The sequence below is a fragment of the Hoplias malabaricus genome, chromosome 2, assembly GCF_029633855.1.
Source record: "Hoplias malabaricus isolate fHopMal1 chromosome 2, fHopMal1.hap1, whole genome shotgun sequence".
NCBI classification, from domain to species: Eukaryota; Metazoa; Chordata; class Actinopteri; order Characiformes; family Erythrinidae; genus Hoplias; species Hoplias malabaricus.
This window is the reverse complement of record NC_089801.1, coordinates 59,276,525-59,300,958: the sequence shown is the minus strand read 5'-3', so window position 1 is coordinate 59,300,958 and position 24,434 is coordinate 59,276,525. Positions and strand designations below refer to the sequence as shown.

Here is a 24,434-nt window from a genome sequence, read left to right as displayed (position 1 = left end):
AATTTCTGATGTTTAATGTTAAACTAAATTAAACATTCTGACTATTTTTTAATATTATGGCTAATTTCTACAAGTACTATTTTCCCCCCTACTTTAATTATAAGTATTATCAAGTAGTTAGTCCTTCCTGTACACATTTAAAGCACTCATTCAAATTACATCAACATTCTCAGTAAATAAATTCATATTTCAATTCAACAAGACCTCAAAAATTGAGTACACACATGATTGAAGCAGTACATATATTAGTAGCATTTCTGCCTCATGGTAGATTAGGATTAGTTACAATTTTTGCAATTATTGCAATGATATGTGGGAGAAAGGTTACCAGGAACAGTACACGATGCAATAGTTAGACAGATATGACCACAGGATTTATTTCATGAACAGGTTGGAAATATATTCATAGACTTCACAATTACAAAGCAACACAATTCAGCCATTAATAAAATCTAGTCTTAGTTTGTAGTTACTCAAGCATCTTTCTGTAAATAAAAACACCTCTAAGTGTAAGAGGAAAGTTCATGAACTCCAATTCAACTGAACCATCCCCCCACAACCATGTTCTCTAGAGGTTTATCTGACTCTTTTCAGCATTGTCATCTCATATGGAGATCACTGTTGGAGATTACTTGTTGATGTTTTATGCAAATTCCAGTATTATGCTTATTCCACACGTACACTGACTTTTTTAACATTTTTTTTTAAATGAAAATATCCATTCGTGTGAAAATGGTAAAACATGCTGTTCTCTTTCAAAGAGCTAGTGAAGCAACTCACTTGACCATAAATGTTATGTTCTCTAAGCGGAGTGTACAGGTGCTGGTTATAAAATTAGAATATCATGAAAATTTTTATTTATTTCAGTAATTCGATTCAAAAAGTGAAACTTGTATATTATACTCATTCATTACACACAGACTGATATATTTAAAGTGTTTATTTTAATTTGGTGATTATAACTGACAACTAATGAAAAACCAAAATTCAATATCTCACAAAATTAGAATATTACTTAAGACCAATACAAAAAAAGGATTTTTAGAAATGCTGGCCAACTGAAAAGTATGAACATGAAAAGTATGAGCATGTAAAGCACTCAGTACATAGTTGGGGCTCCTTTTGCCTGAATTACTACAGCAATGCGGCGTGGCATAGAGTCGATCAGTCTGAGGCACTGCTCAGGTGTAATGAGAGCCCAGGTTGCTCTGATAGTGGCCTTCAGCTCTTCTGCATTGTTGGGTCTGGTGTATTGCATCTTCCTCTTCACAATACCCCATAGATTTTCTATGGGGTTAAGGTCAGGTGAGTTTCCTGGCCAATTAAGAACAGGGATACCATGGTCCTTAAACCAGGTACTGGTAGCTTTGGCACTGTTTGCAGGTGTCAAGTCCTGTTGGAAAATGAAATCTGCATCTCCATGAAGTTAGTCAGCAGCAGGAAGCATGAAGTACTTTAAAACTATCTGGTAGATGGCTGCTTTGTCCTTGGACCTCAGAAAATACAGTGGACCAACATCAGCAGATGACAAAGTCTTTTAAATCTTTTCACAATATTCTAATTTTCTGAGATACTGAATTTGGGGTTTTCATCATTTGTCAGTTTTCATCATTTGTCAATAATCATCAAATTAGAATAAATAAACACTTTAAATATATCAGTCTGTGTGTAATGAATGGGTATAATATACAAGTTTCACTTTTTGAATGGAATTACTGAAATAAATCAACTTTTTCATGATATTCTAATTTTATGACCAGCACCTGTAAATCCTCTCACCATTCTGCAACAACCATTAAAACCAGTTTTTACTGGAAACTGGCAGCGCTGACTGTGTGCTGGAAGTGCTGGGTGTCGCAGTGTCTTCAGTAGCACATTCCCAGACACCACATCTACAGTTCTCCTATGGCCCATGTTTGGCCTTGAAATGCCATTGACTCAGTGAGAGCCCATTTGCCTCAACCCAGCCACAGCTACATCATGTAATGGACCAGATGTTAGTTGTGCTGTGGACAAATATAGGCCAAACCTTCATTTTAGGCACATCTGAACCCGACACACAACACAAATCAAGTCCAGCTCATGACCATTAGCCATGTCTAGTACACACAACTCATTTTGCCAGTGCAATAACTGACCAGTATATGCCTTAAGTACCACAGATTAGGCCCAAATGTATCTATTATCTTGGCCCTGTTGACATGTAAGTAGTCCTTTTCCAACATTACATCCAGCTCTATTCCACTGCACAAAATGGTCTGATGTAAACAAAGGACATATAAAAAATCTTCAAAATGACTTTTAATTGAAATCAATGTAAGTAGATTTTAGTCAAGACTATTTGGGAAGGTACAGTCAATCATTCACTGTAATCCATTTCAGGGTTGTGGTGGAACTCTGTATCATAATTATAGAAAATAATACATAGTGTTTAAACCTTACATAGTGTTTTAATCCTTTAAACAAAATCAACATAATAACATGACTGACAATCTAACCCATGCTGGACATTAAGCATTTATGTCTGCTCCAGTTTCTCATTAGATTTCATGCTTGTCTATAGACAGTTATAATATCAATGTGTGTATTACCTCACATCACCTAAAAGTGGCTGAACTCACTCATTACAAACACATGTAGGTAGAGTGAAAATAAATTTCACATACTGCTCTTTTTCTTAGTGTGAGAAAGGAAGTGGGAACGTCATTAAAAATTCTGATTAAGATCCAAGTCAGTGACAGAGAGGCAGACAGTGTCATAGTGACAGGTTAGAAGATAGTGACACAGAGTGGGAGACGGAGTGATTTTGATAACCTGAACTCTGAACTCAGAATGAAGATCCTCCTCATCTTCAGCCTCTACCTGATCTCAGGTAAGAAACACACTTCTAAATCTTCAGCTCTATCAGCAGTGTCACATCCAGCTGTTCTTCACACAGCCATTCCTCCTCTTTTAGCAGCTGCTGGACAAACCATCAGTGTGATGGGATTTTCAGGAGGAGGAGTCCTCATTAAGTGCAAATATGAGACACATTACACATCACATCCTAAGTTTTTCTGTAAGAATTTATGGATGAACTGTGAAATCCAGATCCAGACGACAGCTAAAAACAAGTGGGTGGAAGAAGGAAGATTCTCTCTGTTTGATGACACCAGTTCTGCACTGTTGTGGGTGATGATCACAAACCTCACCAAAGAAGATTCTGGAACATACCGGTGTGCAGCTGACTGTGTTCTCTTTTGGGAAAGCTACACAGAAGTGGAGCTGAATATTAAGGATGGTAAGTATCTATTGTTAGTGTCCTCCAAGGAGGGGTAAAGAGACAACAGCATCTCCTAGTGCATGATTCATTTCTATATAAGCCACAGAACTAAGCTTTTTTTTTTTTACTTGGAATCGAGAAACTTGTTGCATGTCTCTGTAGTATAGGTTTTTGTAATGTAAATTCTGATGTATTTAGTACAGTAAGATAGACAATATAAGCAATTAATACTGAAAATGGTATAAAAATATTCAATTGATCTTTTTATAACTGACAGATCTAGATTATGGAAAAAACAACTACGTAATCGGCATTGTTGGAGGAGATGTGAACATCAGCTGTAAATACCCAGAGTTCCTCAGCAACAACCCCAAGTTTATCTGCAGGTGGTTGGGCAATGGAAGCTGTGTTTTTAAAACACCTGTCAATGGAAGTGAAACGTGGATAAATCAGGGAGACTTTTCATGGCACGATGACAGAGTAGAGAATGTCTTAAATGTGAGGATCAACAATCTGACTGTGGGAGACACTGGTGAATACTGGTGTGGAGCTGAATCAGACTGGGAATCTGATGATGGATACATGCTTTACATCACACGCATCATCATTGTTGATTTTGGTAAGTAGAGATCTAAAATTCCCTTCTTTCTGTTTTTTAGTACTCTGATTTTAATACTGCTCAATTAAATGAAAAACAAGGAAGCAAGCACTAGCAGGTATGATTTATGTATTTATTTTTATTCTAAACTAAATTTAATAGGTTTTTATACAGCACATTACCACACAGCACGTTGGTGTATTTGCGTAATTGTTCAGGTCTTTGATCGGCTGTTTCTCAGCAATCCGTTGACCATTTGTGAATGATCCTTGTTTTTTATTATTATTTTTTTAAGTTACACACCATGTATGAAAACATGAAAAGCTCATCACCCACATTTTAAAACACTGAAAAACAGAAACTCCACTAATCTCGTGAGATTAATCAACACTAAAAACAATATTTACCTTTGTTAATTCCATTAATTCCACTGATATTGTTAGCCATTTATATCTCAACATTGGAATTCTGTTAATCCTTCCCCATTACACATAAATCCAACATCCTTTAACAGACAAATAAGATTTAAGTGTTCAAAATCCCAGTGTTATAAGATCTTTGGATGATGCCATTAAAAAACTGCTCAGGAAAAACAGAGCAGTCATATATTAACTTTATTAGAAAACTCACTTTTTTGTTCTAAGCAATTAACAGTCTGTTACGCACTAAGCTTCAAAAGAGAGAAGAAAGTAGAAAAAGTATGGTAAGCTACTGTAAATCCAGAGAGGCTCATTAATTCTGTTAAAAATATTCCAAACTTATGTCATTTTAGAATCCTTCTTGATCTGGATATCATTCACTGAGACAACTGCAATACCCCCATCACCAGGTGAGTCTAAACACTTACAGCGTGTCTTCAGAATAACTATAGTATCATTAGGAAGAGGCTTTAGACACAGACCTTTTTGTTCATTGCTGGTAGATTGTAACAAACGTGTTCATGGTAACAGACAGTAAACACATCATTGGGATGTTTTCTGCAGTTCAGAAACAGAGTCTTGAAGTCATGATCCTACCTGAAATAGACTATTTCTGAAGTGTGCAAGGATCTCAAAACAAGGGCCAACGATATTTAAAAGGAGGGTGGAGTGCAGAATAGAGCCAAGCCACTGAGAGTATAATAGCTGCATCATAACACGAAGAAGAATGACATAAACATGAATCTGAAAAAATAAGGATGACATCATCTGTAAAAGTCATAACATGATATCAATATTGGCCAGTACTCACTGTTTCCATATCAGTTTCAGCATCAGACAAAAAAAGTGGAATTGGGTGGACACTAGATCCAAGATATAAAGCAGGACAATCCTCCAAACGACCACCTCTCCTAATTCCATCAACAACATCTCCATCACAATCTGAAGAGAGGAACTTTCTAAGAGGTGTGTTGGCTTCTCCTTCACTAAACTGCACATTATTACACCAGTTTTATTAGGATGTATCAATCTAAATGGTTTAATGTGTGTTTGTGTGTGTTCCAGATCTGGTTGTGTACTCCTCTGTTGGTGTTGGTTTGTTTATGTTCACTGTTGCACTGATGACAGCAATATACTTCAAAAAAACCCATAAAAGTAAAACGCAGCTGTAATTTTATTGATTTTAATGTTTTCATTTGTCTTTATTAGCCAGAAATACTTTATATTTTATCCCCCTATTGTGTGTTTAGCAACAGCTTCTGAGAGGAGGACAAGATACTCCTCAGAGGTGGGTGCAAAGTAGTGATGATATTTGTCCATTTTTTGCAATGCATTAAACTTTCATTTAAAATTTTTATTTTTCTTTGATTCAGACTGAAGACAGTCATCGGAATGATCCAACTATGATCAGTCTTCAATCAAGAGGAAACTTTAAACAATCAGAATCAGTTTACCAGAGTCGAAATCCCCAAACCAACCAATCAGATTCAGTTTACCAGAGTCTAAATCTCCAAATCAACCAATCAGATTCAGTTTACCAGAGTCTAAATCTCCAAATCAACCAATCAGATTCAGTTTACCAGAGTCTAAATCCCAACACTGACCAATTAGATTTGGTTTAATTGATCAGTGATTTCGGTCATGAACACACCTTATGGTCTTTGTAAAGTTAGAATGTCCAATCTTATGTTACCCCTCTTGTCTACATGAAAATCCTCTCTCCATGACAATGACTTTTAAAGAGTTTTAAAAAGTGAATGAGATATTATTGCATTCCAAATACACTGTGTGTAATAATTTGATTACAGTGTTCTGATCTGTGGTGTGTTTCCCCCCGTGTCCGCGTGGGTTTCCTCCAGGTGCTCCGGTTTCCTCCAACAGTCCAAAAACACACGTTGGTAGGTGGATTGGCGACTCGAAAGTGTCAGTAGGTGTGAGTGTGTGAGTGAATGTGTGTGTGTGTGTGTGTGTTGCCCTGTGAAGGACTGGCGCCCCCTCCAGGGTGTATTCCTGCCTTGCGCCTAATGATTCCAGGTAGGCTGTGGACCCACCGTGACCCTGAATTGGATAAGCGGTTACAGATAATGAATGAATGAAGGAATGAATGTTCTGATCTGCTGTGGAGTTTTCACCTTATATTAAAATTATTTACTGCATAGGTTGTAATGAATGAGAGAATTGTTTAAACCACCAAATGCTAAATATATGAAATAAATAATAATACATATATTGTATTGTAATATTACCTTCATTATGTAGTCACTGATGTAATGCTGCTCTGAAGGTTCAGATAGTTGCACATATAACAGATGAAAGTGCAAATGGTGTTGATATTATTAGCTCCTACTTTTAGTCTTTAGGGTTTTTTTCCATTTTCAATTAAAAGCAAAAGTGAAGTTTTTGTTTGTTTGTTTGTTTAATCAATTGCTGTTTTAACAGTTAGAATAAATCCATCTCAGAAAAGCAGAACCTGTTATAGGAAATCTGAAATATCCAGATTTATACCTGTCATTTTTACTGCAATGTTCCTCACTGAACCACTTTTAATGCGATTAAAGGGATTGTTTGTTCATGTTGACTTGATTTCAGTTACTCATGTTGTGCTGTAGATGGCAGTAAACTTCCGAAAGAGACCAGTACATTCTCATTACCAAGGTAGTATATGTAAATATCTGACGGATTATAAATATGAATCTGCATTCCAAGTTGTCCACAGGTGCAAAACTGACTTGCAAAGTGTATATGAAGCTTTTGTTCTGTAATTTCTAATTTTAGGTACATGCTGCTTCCTGTTTTTTTTTTTTTTTTTTTTAACTCTCTTGCCTCTGCCCTGGGGTTTGGATTGCCTTTGCCATTTTGACCATTTTCACCTTTTAACCCTTGCTTTTTCATCCCCCTGTATATTGTTGTTTAATTAAATACCACATATGTGTCCAAACTGCACCCCTGAATCTCATGTTATACAGTGTTAAAGAAATGTATGTAAGACTCACTTGTGTATGCATTATTCCCTACTGGACACACACAAAACCCAAAGTATGACTTGCAAAGTACACTATCAGAGCCTATTTCATCATGGTGTACATATCAATAAGAGCAAAGCAGAAACATAAAATGGTATCAACAGCTTCTCAGCCATATAAAATTAAGTATTACATGTGTTTAATAAACAGGCGCCCCTTCCAGGGTGTATTCCCGCCTTGCGCCCAATGATTCCAGGTAGGCTCTGGACCCACCGCGACCCTGAACTGGATAAGCGGTTACAGATATTGAATGAATGTGTTTAATGAAATAAATGTTTAACAGAATTGAAATACATTTATTAACCACAAATCACATATATATTCCCAAATATTCATAATAAATAGTATTAGGAATACATGTTAACACCAGAGAATACAAAACAGTAACACATACACACACATTTTCTATGACAAATAAATCAGTAAAGAAAACCTAAATGGCATCCATTGTTTTATACACGTGGTATATTCACTGAAATGTAAACCAATGACAATAACATGACAGTGTGAGTACTTACCATTACATAAATCAATAACAGCGATAACACAATACACATCAAACACAAAGTATTTCTGTAAGGGTTCATGAAAATTAAAACTGAGTCTGTAAACTGAAGAAGATTCTCAGTGCTTGATGAAACCAGTGCTGCAGTTTTCTGGGTGATGATCAGAGACCTCACTCTGGCAAATTCTGGATTATATCAGTGTGCATCTGAAATAATCATGAGTCATGACCTCTACTCCCCAGTGAAACTGAAGTTAGAGGAAGATGAATGACTTCACCACTGTCCTCTTCATGATCTGAATGCTCCAGCATCATTAGCTTCAGTTACAGTGAGAGAAAACACATAGAAGCCCATGAAGAAGCATGATCACTTTATCAGTGTTTTTATCTTCATAGCTCTGTTTCTCATCCTGACACACGGTGCATATATGCCAGATGTATGGAGAGCCAATCAGCATCCTAATAGTGAGGCCAGGTTTATGCACTAAAAGTATCAAAGCTTGTTTGACCCAGCGCTGCACAAACCTATCACCATTAGTTTCTGTGAGGTGCATGCCAGTAGATTTTTTTTGTCTGACCTGTGTCTGTGCCCCTTATACATCACAATGACACACAGTGTTACAATCTCATGAGTGTGAGCCAGCTGCAGTTGCTCCCCAGGATCTGTGCAGGGCAAAAATCCGATGACGAGCTTAATCCTCATTGACTGGAAGCTCCGCTGAAACATATGATGTTTATTTTACTTGGATTCTCTCAGCAAACTCTTCTTGTAGTTAATATTTTGGGACATTTCATGCCCATTGTGCTTCTTATGTAAAATCCCCTGCATCTATTTTGATCCTTTGCAGTGGATCAGTAAATTAACACTGTGGCTAGGGGTGGGTTTTTATCAGGTTAGAAATAATGCAAAACTGAGGTCTTTAAGGACATGGAGAGAGTTAACCATGCTTTTGTTACTTCACAAATTCATATGTTTATGAATTTATTTTTGTTTCTAGATTAATAGTAAATAATATATATATATATATATATATATATATATATATATATATATATATATATATATCAATGTATCAATATATATATATATATATATATATATATATATTGATACATTGATATATATATCAATGTATTAATTAATTAACTTTATTGATTATTGGGACTGTTTTCATTCATTTTTCCTGCTTTAAACATGCAACATGCCCCATGCAGTGTGCAGACTAGAGGGGATTTGGCAAATTTTTCATGGGCACAACCCACATACTTAGCTCTACTGCTCCTCCCACAAATTCATGTTCCTTACAAATGTGGCACAGGCGTACAAACAGGCTTCCAATGGTGTAAGATTTGTTGCTGAGAAGCATCTTTACAACAAAAAATAATCTACCAAGCAAAAATTTGCTTACCTTTTGTGCTATGTTTAGTTTTAAAAATGGTCCTGCACTTGATGCCATCTGATCTTCCCCTTATTGTATCCTCTAAGCTTTGTGTACACAATTTTTATTGCAATTTTTTGGTTCCATTATTTCCACATGCTTTGTTAATGATTCTGGATTTTTTTTTATAGATGCCTCATTGGTACAAATCCCCAGGGGTGGTCAGCGTCAAGAGCAACCAAGAAGTCCTGAACCATGCATCTGTGTGTATGCTCACTTTTAAAGAAACTTGTTGGACTTTGAATATAATTTTATTTAAAGGGTAATGTTCAACGCAAAATGGACTCTGTGTGTCTTGGCTGATCAGTAAATATCGATAATATTTGAAATATGATTTAATATTTGAAATTAATTAAAATTTTCATGATGTATTATGGTCAATATTTGCGTGATCTGGTAAGTTCAAAAGTCATGCAATATAAAATAATGTTTTAAATTGTTTTTCTTACTTAAGGGTAACACTATAATCTTACAAAAATATTACATGCTGGTATTGTTCAGTATAAATAAAGAATTGAATGCAATTTAGATACTGTTTCTAATTACAGTGTTCATCTGTAAAAAGGTACTGTTTCTGAAAAAAAAAATGCATTAAAAGGCCTGGCAAATCTGCTGAAAGGATTTACTGTACATTTAAATATTTACAGTAAAACAATATAATGTGCAATTACAGTAGTATTCTGTAAATTAGAAATACAGTAGTGTTCCTGTAAAAAATGCAGTAAATGACTGGGAACTCTGCTGCCAGTATTTTACTGTAAAATTGACAAAAAAATATTTACGGTGCAGGAGTGAGGAGTCCTTACACTTTCTGAGAGTGATAATAATATATTATATTATTATATATATAATATTGCTCTTTATCAGGTACTGGAATAAGGTAGCGGAGTAAGTGACAATTCATTATTATTTTATATATAATTAATTATATAATTCATAATGTTAAACTCCATGGTTGGGAGTCATTAAATAATATGTAGTGTCTTTACCTGTCCAGTTTCAGCTTGGACAAGTAGGCTATAATGATGAGCGACATTACACATATAAAAGCAGAATTAGCTAGAATTAATTATTATTAATAAATTATCATATTCATTGACCAACGATAGGTTCTTGGCTCCAAAAGTATTTATTCCATACAAGAAAGGTGCACAGACAAACAAATAACCAAGGACTGTTTTTATCATACAACTGGTTTATTAAATGTAATATCAAATAATGACTGTTGATTATATATTCATATAATGAATTGGGCTACAGCACTACATGAGGGAGCAGGGAGATTAATATATGAGGGAATTACCCTAAATTCTAAAAAGGCTATATTGATCCCATCAAAGCATTCAGCACCAATCTCCTGAGATATGAAATAATTTAACCAGTGATCTTACATGTCCCTTGAGAGGAGTGGAGATGTGATGTGTGGGGTCACAGATGTGCTGGGCTTTCTGGAGCTTCTCACAGACTTTGTAGCATTGCACCTATTCTTCCATTTGGGCTTTTGGTCAAAGACAAAGCCTAGGACACGGTGAACACTCTGTCAGAGCTGGTGGCATTCTGAGGGGCATGTGAGATTCTCCTTCGCTGCTGATCATCCTCCTTTTGAGAGATACATCCATGCATTTCTGGGCCTTTGCTCAGAGATACCACCTCAGAAGGTTATCATTCTGAGAGAGCATGTGGCCTTCTCCTTTGTCACTGATCCTCAAGCTCTAGTTCCACCACTTTGAGGGTCAGAGGCCTGAGGTCTCTTTCATGCTCTGGGTGTGGGAAAGCCTGTTTTAAGAGAGTGCCATAAGAGAGTCTGTATTCTCTCTGGAATATATCAGTCTGTTAGAGACTGAGAAGCTTCTAGAAGAGCCTAGAAGCCTTGAAGAGCTTTGAAGAGAGATCTAAAGACCATTCTGATGAGCTGAATGAACTGAACTGGAGAGCTTTTCGTGCTACTGGTTTTTAAACTACAAACCGGATTCCAGAATAGTTGGGACACTAAACAAATTGTGAATAAAAACTGAATGCAATGATATGGAGAAGGCAAATGTCAATATTTTATTCGTAATAGAACATAGACGACAGATCAGTTTAATCTGAGTAAATGTAACATTTTAAAGGAAGAATATGTTGATTCAAAATTTCACAGTGTCAAAAAAGTTGTGACAAGTAGCAATAAGTGGCTGGAAAAAGGAAATTGAGCATATAACGAACAGCTGGAAGACCAATTAACACTAGTTAACACTAGTGGTCAATTGACAACATGATTGTGTATAAAAAGAGCTTCTCAGAGTGTCAGTGTCTCTCTGAAGCCAAGATGGTAAGAGGATCACCAATTCCAACATTGTTGCGCAGAAAGATAGTGCAGCAATACCAGAATGGTGTTACCCAGCGTAAAATAGCAAAGACTTTTAAGTTATCATCATCAACCGTGCATAACATCATCAAAAGAGTCAGAGAATCTGGAACAATTGCTGTGCGTAAGGGTCAAGGCCGCAAAACTCTACTGGATGCTGGTGATCTCCGGGCCCTTAAACGTCACTGCACCTCAAACAGGAATGCCACTGTCAAGGAAATAACAGAATGGGCTCAGGAATACTTCCAGAAAGCATTGTCAGTGAACACAATCCACCGTGCCATCCGCTGTTGCCAGCTGAAACTTTACAGTGCAAAGAGGAAGCCATTTCTAAGCAAGTTCCACAAGCTCAGACATTTGCACTAGGCCAGGGGTCTTTTAAAATTGAGTGTGGCAAAATGGAAGACTGTTCTGTGGTCAGATGAGTCACGATTTGAAGTTCTTTATGGAACACTGGGACGCCATGTCATCCGGACCACAGAGGACAAGGATAACCCAAGTTGTTATCAACGCTCCGTTCAGAAGCCTGCATCACTGATGGTATGGGGTTGCATGAGTGCTTGTGGCATGGGCAGCTTGCATGTCTGGAAAGGCACCATTAATGCAGAGAACTATGTTCAGGTTCTAGAACAACATATGCTCCCATCTAGACGTCATCTCTTTCAGGGAAGACCCTGCATTTTTCAACAAGATAATGCCAGACCACATTCTGCAGCAATCACAATATCATGGCTACGTAGGGGAAGGATCCGGGTACTGAAATGGCCAGCCTGCAGTCCAGATCTTTCACCTATAGAGAACATTTGGCACATCATAAAGAGGAAGGTGCGACAAAGAAGGCCCAAGACGATTGAACAGTTAGAGGCCTGTATTAGACATGAATGGGAGAGCATTCCTATTTCTAAACTTGAGAAACTGGTCTCCTCTGTCCCCAGACGTCTGTTGAGTGTTGTAAGAAGAAGGGGGGATGCCACACAGTGGTAAAAAAATGGCCTTGTCCCAACTTTTTTGGGATTTGTTGACGCCATGAAATTTTGAAACAACACATTTTTCCCTTAAAGTGATACATTCTCTCAGTTTAAACTATTGATCTGTGATTTGTGTTTTATTCTGAATAAAATATTAGATGTTGGCACCTCCACATCATTGCATTCAGTTTTTATTCACCATTTGTTTAGTGTCCCAACTTTTTTGGAATCCGGTTTGTGTATATAAATTAATGAAGTAGTCATAATGTCGTCAAGAAACTCCACCTTGAATTATTAGATGATGTCATTTATGATTTAAAGTTGTTCAGGTCCTAGTGCTGTGACTGGTTTTCTGGGAGAGATCCTCACAATCAACTGTTCATCCCCAGAAGAGCTGAGGACAGACACCAAAGCTTTCTACAAAGATGATGGTCAGAATGTTGCTGAACTGATCACTACCAGAGTCTCAGAGAAACAGATCCTCCATCTCTGAAGACAGACGCTCTAATGATGTCAGTGTGAGAATCAGTGATGTGAGTGAAGAAGATGGAGGAGTTTATTACTGTGGAGTGTGGGTTATAGGGAAGTCAGTCCATTACCTCTTCTTCTTCTCAGAGATCCAGCTGCAGGTCACTGGTGAGAGACATGGTCTTTTCCTATTGGTCAGAGAGTCCTGAGTGTTTCTCTGATTGTAAGATGATTTAGAGCCTTTTTGTTTTTAATGTTTGTCAAAAATATCTAAAACTCCATAATGTTATTATTGGGGAAATGTGTTTAGTGTAAATCTATAATGAGCATCATTTGAACAACACACTGAGGGTGAGGGTGATCTTCAGGCTGCAGGTAGTGTCTCTGTCACACAGCTCCAGGGACCTGGAGGTTCGGGTTCAAGTCCTGCTCTGGGTGATTATCCGTGAGAAGTTTGGTGTGTTCTCCGCTTGTCCATGTGTTTAGGTGCTCCAGTTTCATCCCACGGTCAAAAACACACAGGTTGGTAGTTAGAATGGCAACTCAAAAGTTTCCATAAGTCTGGGTCCTGTTTGTTTCATTCTGTAGGTAAGACACATTCTAAGATTCTCTATTTGCAGGGGTCTGTAATGAAGCATGGAGGAAGGAAACGTGTGTTTGCAAAGTCCACACAAACACCACACAAATCAAAACTGATTTGGGAAACATTTTCATGAAAGAAGCAATAACACAGTTTGCTTTTCAGCACATAACACAAATTCTTATGAGCAGAGGTTTATAAAATCATGAACACAGACCAAGAACACCAGGAGACAGTTACAGGATGTGGCCACAGGCTAGTGGAAGATGAGGGACATGACGAAATGGTGGAGGTTGTTAGACATTGAGGATAAAACACTAAATAAATGAGGATGAACACCACTCCTTATTATTGAATTGGATTTAAAAGCAATCTCTTCACTGTGGGGATGCATTTATAAAGGTAAAGATTTTTCAATAAGTCACCAGTGCTTAAAGAAACGATTTTCTGATTCTGTTCTTCTTCCTGATTGTGCTGCTTTGAGTTTATAGCGCTTTGTTCTGTTGTCTGCTGTTCTTTCTTTCTTGTCCATGTGAAAAAAAAAACTGTAATAAACAGATAATTATCAGTGGCAAACAGTGATTAAGAGGGAACCAGTGAGAACAAATATGGGCATTCTGAGGTTTGGGATCAGTGAATCTTTCATCAGATATGATACAGTATTTCATAAGAATATATCACAAGAAAAGAAAGAACTTGAACTTCTATCATATTTCTCAGAAAACGATAACTTCCCACAGCAAACGCACTTTCACTGACCTCTCCACAAGAGCTCAGTACTTTATCATCCCTGACCACTATATTCTGTCCATGTCAGTTCCTCCCACAGAAAGCCTACGAAATGATGCGGGAAATGTCAGCAGGTTATCAAAGCCGTGCCTGGGAGTTTTAGAAGAACGTTGGTTGAACTTTTAGAAGTTTAGAACTGTACGTAAAATAACAGAATTAATGCCTGTCAGTAACAGTGTGATAGTTATGAATGTTATTACAACAGTGTAGTTTTTCTAATGTGCTTAATCAAGTATAGTGAAATTTGGAAGACATGCACCACAAAAAGTTTTATCAGCTCCCTTTACTGAAACATATGTAATGATAATAGTTAACCGGAGAACATTTTAAAATCTGTCAAAAAGACATTTGTCCATCAGATACAGAAAGCACTCGATGGTTTTGGCCACCAGATGTCGCTACTGTGCACTGTGTCATGAAAGAGCGGTTGTAAAAGAGCAGAGAAAGGGAAAAAGAGAGTTTCTTAGAGACTTCTCCTGTGCCACACACACAGGGCTTAGACACTGTCACCACAGCAACTGCCACCAAATGGCAAGACTGTTTTGAATATGCTACTGTCAGACATTAGCAAAGATGTCTAGGTTAGCATGCTAGATGTTACCATCTACTTCAATCAAACATTGATGAACAAATGTTTAAAAAATATGCTTGTCAGAAAAGACCTTGAAAAAGGCTTTAAATGTATTATTTAAAAAAAATGTTTGGATTGATTTTTTTTCAGATTTTTTTTTTAACTCTGAATGTAACTGCCGCCACGTTTAAGGTGGAACGGAAAACTCGCTAAATACAAGAGTGATATAAATTTACTAACACTGCGACATCTTGTTTAACTACTCTAGCAGGCTCTAGTGACATTGAGTGAAAGAAAAAATAGAACTTGTCGCTAACGTTAGCGAGACTAAAACTACGGTTTGTTTTGGAACTGCTGGTCGAGCTGACACATTTAAGGTGGAAGAGAAAACCCGGGGGGATGCTATGGCTTGTTCGCTAAACGCGAGTGTAATATCAATGTACTAAGAAAAACAAATGTTGTTTAACTACTCTAGCAGGCTCTAGTAACATTGAGTGAGAGAAAACGTAGAATTAACTTACTATGAACTTACCGTGAATCTCTAGCTCCAACAGGCTTCCTTTTCAGGTGCTCATGCAGTGATGTTGTGCTGCTGTGCCATGCGAGATCAGCTGTGCACATTTTGCACCTAACGCCCTTGAAGGCGTTAATGTAAAGTGCTCCCATACGTTTGATGACTTGGGTCGTACATTTTTCTCTCTGCTTGTGCTAACATTACCCTTCTTCCAGAGTTTGTCACTTGAGCTGTGCAAGGCTCAATATATATACCCAGCTAGCAAAATTGTATCGGCCGAATCACGAATTTTCATCGTCTTCTTCTTCTGTGTTTTTACAGCGGTTCGCTTCTGCCACCTTCCGTTTTCTCATTCAGAGTTCATTCATTTTAAAGCTGCCATCTTCAAAAACTTAACAATTTCCTCCCTTCAGCACGGCACTGTCTCCTTATTAACCCTGTTTATCATAATCATTTCTGTCGTTCGTGTCCCAGTCATTACATCAATATTCTAAAATAGTACAATACAGAGCTTACCTTTAACTGTATGGCATTTAACAAGTTAAAATAATGATTCTATTTATTTAACATTTATTACATCGTTTTCCAGACAGTTACCAGTATTTTCTTTTATTTTTAAATGTGGGCCACATACGATTAATACGCAGTATTTATATATATTTATATATATATATATATATATATATATATATATATATATATATATATATATAAGTATTTATATATATTTATATATATATATATATATATATATATATATATATATATATATATATATATATATATATTTTATTCTGAATGAGCCTGTTTAGAAGGTGGCCATGTTTAAATTGGTCAGAGATGAGCAGTCAGACGTCTCTGAATAATCCAGGCCACTAGGAGTCAGTATCAGGGCTATTTAAAAACTTGGTAATGTCTGACTGATTTCTTCCTCTGTGTGTGTGTGTGTGTGTGTGTGTGTGTGTGTGTTGTGAGCATGCAGCATTGGTTTGCTTTTTACTCAAGAAATTTTTCTTCAATTTTACATTGTTCATTAAGGTCAACATTTTCTCATGTTCCTTAAAGAACAGTTTTTTTTATGTTGTAGTTTAATCATTTATTTTAGCACTTACTATTTTGTAGATTTATTATTATTATTACTCAGTAACTACTGTCAAACGAATACACTGATAATTCTGTTGCAGTAGTGAAAAGTCCTTACACTTTCTAAGAGTAATGTATATGTTATAAAATTGTACTTTATCCAGCACCATAATAAGATACTTACACAGAAGTTACACATTATGACAAAAGAAAGATATTGATGTCATTAGAAAGGAGAGTGTATTTTATGTTGCTTTAATTTGTACCAATATTTCGGGTAAAAAATATCAGTAGCTCTTTACCTAATTTGGACATGTGATCACCAATAGAAAAGCTCCTAAATGACTAATTGACATATTAATAACTATTGTGTGTAGTTATGTGCTAAGTTAGTCCAGTCTCTGTGTGACAGCGGTTTAAATTCCATGCTCTAGATGGCAGTATAGGAACTCCATCACAGACCAGCAGAGAATCAATGATATGATGTGTGTGGTGACCCCACTCCAGTAACGAATGTAAATTAATGTTGGAAACTGCAGTGTAGGAAATTGTCCCTTAGAATGTAAAAAAAAAAAAAAAAAAAAAAAAAAAACATGTTATACGTGGAATTATTCATTCATTCATTACCTGTAACTGCTTATCCAGTTCAGGGTCGCAGTGGGTCTAGAGCCTACCTGGAATCATTGGGCGCAAGGCGGGGATACACCCTGGAGGGGGCAGCATTCCCTCACAGGGCAACACACACACACACATTCACTCACACACTCACACCTACGGACACTTTTGAGTCACCAAACCACCTACCAATGTGTATTTTTGGACTGTGGAAGCAAACCGGAGCACCCGGAAGAAACCCACGGTAAGAATACACCAAACTCCCCACAAACAGTCACCCGGAGTGGGAATCAAACCCACAACCTCCAGGTCCCTGGAGCTGTGTGACTACGACACTACCTGCCGTGCCACCATGCCGCGCCATGGAATTAATGATTAAATAAAATTGTTAAATTCTTTGGAAACGGTATTACTAAAAGTATTACAGAAGAATACTAAACTGTGGTTTAGTGCACAGTCAGTAAATAAATAAATAATAAACTAGTGCTTAGTGTTTTACTAATAAATAATGCATAATAACCAGTTAACTAACAAGTTATAAATGGCTTATTAATAACTTGTCAATGTTTGCAATCCCTAAAGTGTTGGCAGTTTTCTACTGCAGCTGACCTCTCACAAATCTCTGGTATCTTCTTGTTAAGAGGTGTTAACTCTTTCTTCCTTGTGATTCAAAAGGGGAAGTGGGCAGATCATCTGTTTCTGCAGATGCAGCTGAAAACTGTACAGACACAGATTCAGAGAGTGAATGTGACAGAACTGACAATGTGTGTGTGTGAGAAGCTCTGAGATCTGTGTGAAGTGCAGTAGAGCTGGTGTGGATCTGTGAGGTCTGAACTCATAATGAAGATTCTCCTCATCTTCAGCCTCTACCTGATCTTAGGTAAGAAACACACTTCTAAATCATCAGCTCTATCAGCAGTGTCACATCCAGCCTTTCTTCACACTGACATTCCTCCTCTTTTAGCAGCTGCTGGAGGATCCACAGTGAGGGGGTTTTCAGGAGGAGGAGTCCTCATCAAGTGCAGATATGAGACACAATACACATCAAACACAAAGTATTTCTGTAAGGGTTCAGGGTTGACCTGTGTTGACCAAATCAGGACAGATGTTAAAAATGAGTGGGTGAATTCAGGAAGAGTTTCACTGTTTGATGACACCAGTGCTGCAGTTTTCTGGGTGATGATCAGAGACCTCACAGTAGAAGATTCTGGATTATATCAGTGTGCAGTGGATAAAACCTTGTTGTTGGACAGCTACACCCCAGTGGAACTGAAGGTAGAGGAAGGTGAGTGTCTCCATCACTGTCCTCTTTATGATCTGAATCCTCCAGCATCAGTAGTTTCAGTTACAGTGAGAGAAAACACATAGAAGTCCATGAAGAACTGAGATCAGGAACTGTGTTCTCACAGTATTTATCTTCACAGCTCAATTAAGAGACGTTTAGTGTTAGCGCATGTTCTCCTTCTGCACTGTTTATTTTTAAATTGTGTTACTAAAGGCAGTAAGCTGAAACTTTCTTCACTAGAAAGATGGCATAATTAAAGCTAAGTAAACTTGTGATTTTTAAGTGAGGTGATAAATGAGTTTTCACAGTGAACTCAGTTTAACAGTGTTCTCACACTGAGAACTGAGCTCCCCCACTGTGGAGACGGAGAGAAGCTTGACTACAGCAGCAGCAGAGAGGATGATGTTTCTGTAATTTTGGTTTTTAACAAATATCTCAGAATGTGATGAATCATGTTGGAGCAGCTGCACATCATTAATCCAAGTGCAATATTTGTGGAGTTGTTTGAGAGTTTGGTCCTCTTTTGATGCATTAACTACTTTTACTTTTGGACACCGGAACATAGCCATTATTATTTTATTGTGTAATATTTAGTGAGGTCATGTACAAATGTATAAATGGAGGGCTGCAGTCAGTAGTGTCACAGTGACACAGCTCCAGGGACCTGGAGGTTGTGGGTTCTAGTCCCGCTCCGGGTGACTGTCTGTGGTATGTTCTCTCCATGTCTGCGTAGATTTCCTCCCATAGTCCAAAAACACATGTTGGTGGGTGGATTGGCGACTCAAATAGTGTCTGTAGGTATGCTTGTGTGAGTGAATGTGTGTTGCCCTGTGAAGAACTGGGCACATCCAGTGTGTGTTCCTGCCTTGCACCCAGTGATTCTGAGTATGCTCGAGACTTACCACAACCCTGAACTGGATAAGGGTTACAGACAATGAATGAATGAATGTACAAATGGGGGATTAGTTAGTTTTGGATCACCAACCCCATGCCAACTCATCCCAAAGGTATTTAGGTGGTACTCCATCGTGTTTAGCAAACTGCTGCTAGTTTCTCATTCATGTCTCATTCTATGGGCAGTGATTCCTTAAGTAGGTTATTCAAGCTTACTGTGTACAATTGAACTTCTGTGTCTGCAGCCACAACCTTGAATTCAGAGTGTACCTTGCTGCTCCTCGAGTTCAAGCAATAAGATTATACAGCAGCACATAATTCCATTGATACAGTGATATATACAAATATTAGTCAAAACATGACCAGCTGGAACTGTGTTGAAGTATTTGTAACTGTATTCTGTTCATTATTGACAGGTCCACACTATGGAAATAAAATCATTGTGATTAGTTGTGAAGATGGAGATGTGGACACCATCTGTAAATACTCACAATCCATCGGTAACACAACTATTTTTTGTGGAGTACTTATGTGTGGGAGTGATAATAACATCCATCCATCCATCCATTATCTGTAACCGCTTATCCAATTTAGGGTCGCGGGGGGTCCAGAGCCTACCTGGAATCATCGGGCGCAAGGCGGGAATACACCCTGGAGGGGACGCCAGTCCTTCACAGGGCAGTGATAATAACATATCTGTTAAAAATGGTAATACCTTGATAGAAAATTGAAAATATTTTCTATATAATGATAGACAGCAGACCTTCACTGTGCACATCAGCAATCTGTGTGAGGGAGACTTTGGTGAATTCTGCAAACTTTTTTTGTTAAACTATAAGGAAATTTAAATTTATATTTGAAATTTAATTGACTGTGCCATCCACATACTTTTAATTGTATTCTTGTTTTTTATTATGGCTGTTTATGACTGACAGTTTCAGATTGTAATAGTAGCATCCATGTGACTGGCCGTGCTGGAGGAAGTGTGAACATCAGCTGCAAATATCCAGATCTCTTCAGGAATTACACCAGGTTTCTCTTCAGGAGAGAGGGCAATGATGAACGTGTTTATAAAACACCTGTTAATGAAAGTGGAAAATGGATAAACCAGGGAAAATACTCACTGCATGACGACAGAGTAAAGAACACCCTCAGTGTGATCATCAGTGATGTGAATGAGGGAGACTCTGGTGAATACTGGTGTGGAGCTGAATCAGACTGGGAATGTGATAATGGATACAAACTCTACATCACACACATCAACCTCACAGTGACCGGTGAGTAGAGATCCCATTTTGAAGTAGTTCATGAACAGCAATATGTATATTTTAATCTGACTGAAACTAAGAAGTCATTGCACATGTCCAACAGACTTGGATAGAACACCTCCTAAGAAATCCTAGAATGCTGTTGGAGGTGGTGTTAATAGAGCCGAAAGTGTGCACTGTCCCTGTGGTCAGTGTGGATCCCAATGCCTGGGTGCATTTAATGGGACACTGCACTGAATAAATGGGGTCATCTTTAAATGGTGGTGTTGCAGTCACACAACTCTAGGATCCTGCAGTTTTGTGTTCAAACCAAAGCGTGGGTCAGTGTCTCTAAAGAGTTGATGTGTTGTCCTCATATCTGCTTTGTTGTCCACTGGGTTCCTCCCACAGCTACTAAAACATGTTTGTAGGTCCACAGGTCTAAGTATGTGAAACTGCCCAGAATGTGTGCATCTGCTTGACATTACCTCACTAGAACCTTTTCAATACCATGAAACAATTCCTACACTTAACCTGTATTAATGTTATAAATCAAAGGCTCCCAAGTTGCACAACATCTTAACTGATGTCCATATCTTCAACAGATTACAGGTTTTATCCCTGGTGATGCCTTAGTTATCCAAGCCCATGCTCACACTTGCGGACACTTTTGAGTCGCCAATCCACCTACCAACATGTGTTTTTGGAGCGTGGGAGGATACCAGAGCACCTGGAGGAAACCCATGTGGACACAGGGAGAACACACCAAACTCCTCACAGACAGTCATCTGGAGAGGGACTCAAACCCACAACCTCCAAGTCCCTGGAGCTGTGTGACTGCGACACTACCTGCTGCTCCAGAATATCAGAAAGTTGTAAACACCAGTGTATAGATATCCATGTATACAGAGTTCACCAGGTTTATGCTAAATATTAGCATGTGTAGCTTTTTGGGAACAAACATTTTAGATAGGTGAAATTTGTTAAAATATCAAAGCATGTCAGATCACATCAGACGTGAAAGGCCTCAGACTCCAGGGAGTTTAATTAAACCCACACTAACATTGTGACTACATATTAAATGCCTAGACAGTGACTTAAGGTTGGGCTAGAAACCAAGACCCCAAGACCCTGAAGCTGTGTTGAACCAATAATAATTTTTTGCGCTACTGTTGCATTGGTGCAAAGCTTCCAATATGCATAATGTAAAATTATTATTCCTAGTTCTAAAGGTTTTAATTCTTTGTAGCAGAGAAAGTAGCACCAGCAACAACATCATCATCAACATCATCAAGCTCAGAAACACAGCCTGAAGAACTAAACACAACTTCAACTTTAACATCAACTGGACCTTCCTTGTCAGATGCATCAAAAGGTACAGCACACACTGGCTGCACCCCACAACTCTGTCGCTAATATTTGTCACTTCCTTTAAATCATGTCATTGCCTACCTTCAGCTCACTGACCACAGAACCCACATCCTGTGTTGACTTCATCTCCTTTTACAAGGTCTTGCCAACAAAGGCCCAGTCCTAAAGCTATCTGATTGTTGTTCTTTATTACTATTATTATTATTGATATTAGTGTTATTAACATTATTTATTCTCCACGTCCACTCAAGCTTCCACCACCAACCCTGTTGTGTTTGTGTTTGTGGTGTTGCTAATGTCTGGATTCATATTCTTCATTGTTGCTCTATGGAAAAGACACACAACTCAAGGTAACACCACAAAAATTGACTCTTGTGCAGCATACAGAGTGAAAACATTGTGTCATGTCTGATTTTGTTTCAGGATGTATATATATTTTTACACTTTCAAAACTGATCAACAGAAGATTCCAGGGTATATGAGATTGAGGTCACTATGGTTAGAGCAAACTGTCAGCTGGAATGGTACAAAGCTCCTCCGCATTAGAGCTCCAACAATAGGTTTTGTCAATCCTGCAGCCGTTAGCAATAGTGAATCATCACGGTGTGACTTCAGTATACCAGCCACCACATCAATGAGAACAACTGAATCATTTGCACGTAAATGTTGATATTTAAGTTATTTAGCAACAACAACTTGATTTTATTTTGTTTCTGTGGCTGCTATTGAAGCCACACCACAATGATTCACTATTGCTTATGAGCATGTTTGTGAGTGACTCTTCTCTGGCCTTAATGTGGATGATTTATAGTCACTCAGACACTACCTACTGAGCAACAAATATTTCAAAGCCATTTTCACATGACCTGAGGCTCAGCAAAAGCAATGCCAGTACAGTGATACTGATCATCTTGATAATGAGATTTGAGATTAATTAACCACAGTGTAGTTACAGCTACAGGATTTTTCTACAATTGGTTTCAGTACGCTAAAGATTTGCCTCATTGGCAGATGCTGCCCTCTGCTGGACACAGCAGGGAAGCTAGAGGAAGAAAAGAACAGAGTCCAAAAAAAGACCCTGCTGCCTGTTTGATTGGATTCAATATTTCATTTAAGAGTGATTTTATTTTTATTTTTCTTGTCGTCAGCCCCAGCTTCAGCACCAACCCAGTCCCAGACGAACTCCTCAGAGAATCACAGGGTCAGTCTCCTCTGACTTTAAAGTCAATGCCAAAAACTGTGAACTATTACATTTGTAAATATCATGTAACAAATGGTTAACAACATGTAACCATGTTAGAAGTCATCATGGCTTATTAAACTCACACTGAGATTTTTCATAGCATTAATAAACTGTGTATTTTTATTATTAATAATAATAGTAATAAAAACAGATGTTAGATTTCATTAAGGCAATTTAATTCATGAATTTTTAAAAATATTTTAAGTATGTGATGGTTCATCAATTCCTTCATTTCTGTAACTGCTTTATTATGCAAGGTTTTCTCCCAAGAGGGGATTTACATGTGCACCAATATTATACAAAACATTCCTCTTTCAGGATTCTGATGCTGAAGCTGACTATGAGGACATTCATGAACCCAGGCAACTTCCTGCCACAGACTGTGGACTTTTCACAGTTTACACTACAGCCAAATTCCCGACAGACCCTGTGACTGTTTATAGCTATGTCCATTTACCCACCAAAACCTGCAACCCCACAAAGCCTATTAATTCCAATGAAGAGCTACCCATAGGTCTCTCTGATTCAGCAGAAAGTCCTATATATGCCACAGTGGATTTAAGCAAGAAAGCAGACGGCTTTGCAGTTTCCACAGCAACCATCAATAAACAAAGAAACTGAAGGTACTATGAAGTTACTGTTAGAGAACATGGCTAGGCTAGCACTAGAGCCCTTCAATTGATCCTGAAATGGTTGTAACTGTGCATCCAGATTGTATTTATGTCTTATACAGTGGAGTGAGATGTAGGTGAGATTTACATTAAGTAAAGCTCTGTCACCTTGTTGTATTGTGCCTTTGTGTTTTGATATGTTTATATTGGTAAAATGTTCAGCACTGTATATTTTCACTTTGATTTTTTCCCTTTTCAAATATGAAATGTAAGGTGCTACATTTTCTGATGTTTAATGTTAAACTAAATAAAATATTCTGAATATTTTTTTAAATATTATGGCTAATTTCTAGAATTACTATTTTTTCCCCTACTTTAATTATAAGTATCATCGAGTACTTAGTCCTTCCTGTACACATTCAAAGCACTCATCTCAGTAAATAAATTCATATTTCAACAAGACCTCAAAAAATGAGTACACACATGATTGAAGCAGTACATATATTAGTAGCATTTCTGCCTCATGGTAGATTAGGTTTAGTTACACTTATTTAAAAAAAAACACGTTGCAGAGTGTCAGATTGCAATGATATGGGGGAGAA

At 37.6% G+C, this 24,434-nt stretch overlaps 1 protein-coding gene across 3 annotated transcripts; it reads left to right on the top strand.

Moving 5' to 3' along the window:
* The first annotated feature begins 17,924 nt into the window (after positions 1-17,924).
* On the top strand, positions 17,925-24,079 carry LOC136687580 (polymeric immunoglobulin receptor-like). 3 transcript variants are annotated; one of them, XM_066662074.1, is made up of 9 exons: positions 17,925-18,061; positions 18,146-18,466; positions 19,777-19,860; positions 19,955-20,068; positions 20,296-20,637; positions 21,857-21,982; positions 22,230-22,328; positions 23,127-23,179; positions 23,540-24,079. In XM_066662074.1, exons 1-9 carry the CDS (start codon positions 18,022-18,024, stop codon positions 23,840-23,842), a joined length of 1,482 nt encoding a protein of 493 aa, XP_066518171.1. In that variant the 5' UTR covers positions 17,925-18,021; the 3' UTR covers positions 23,843-24,079. The 3 variants fall into 3 exon arrangements, with proteins under 3 accessions (XP_066518171.1, XP_066518173.1, XP_066518172.1); XM_066662075.1 differs by having other exon boundaries at positions 17,927-18,061; positions 18,149-18,466; XM_066662076.1 differs by lacking the exons at positions 19,777-19,860; positions 19,955-20,068.
* The last annotated feature ends 355 nt before the right edge of the window (positions 24,080-24,434 follow it).

Excerpts from the sequence above, each read along its gene's own strand:
- LOC136687580 (XM_066662074.1), top strand. The coding sequence starts at position 18,022 with ATGAAGATTCTCCTCATCTTCAGCCTCTACCTGATCTTAG. Across the intron at positions 20,069-20,295 it reads TAACATATCTGTTAAAAATG|TTTCAGATTGTAATAGTAGC; the intron begins GTAATACCTTGA and ends TATGACTGACAG. Across the intron at positions 21,983-22,229 it reads CTTGTCAGATGCATCAAAAG|CTTCCACCACCAACCCTGTT; the intron begins GTACAGCACACA and ends CGTCCACTCAAG.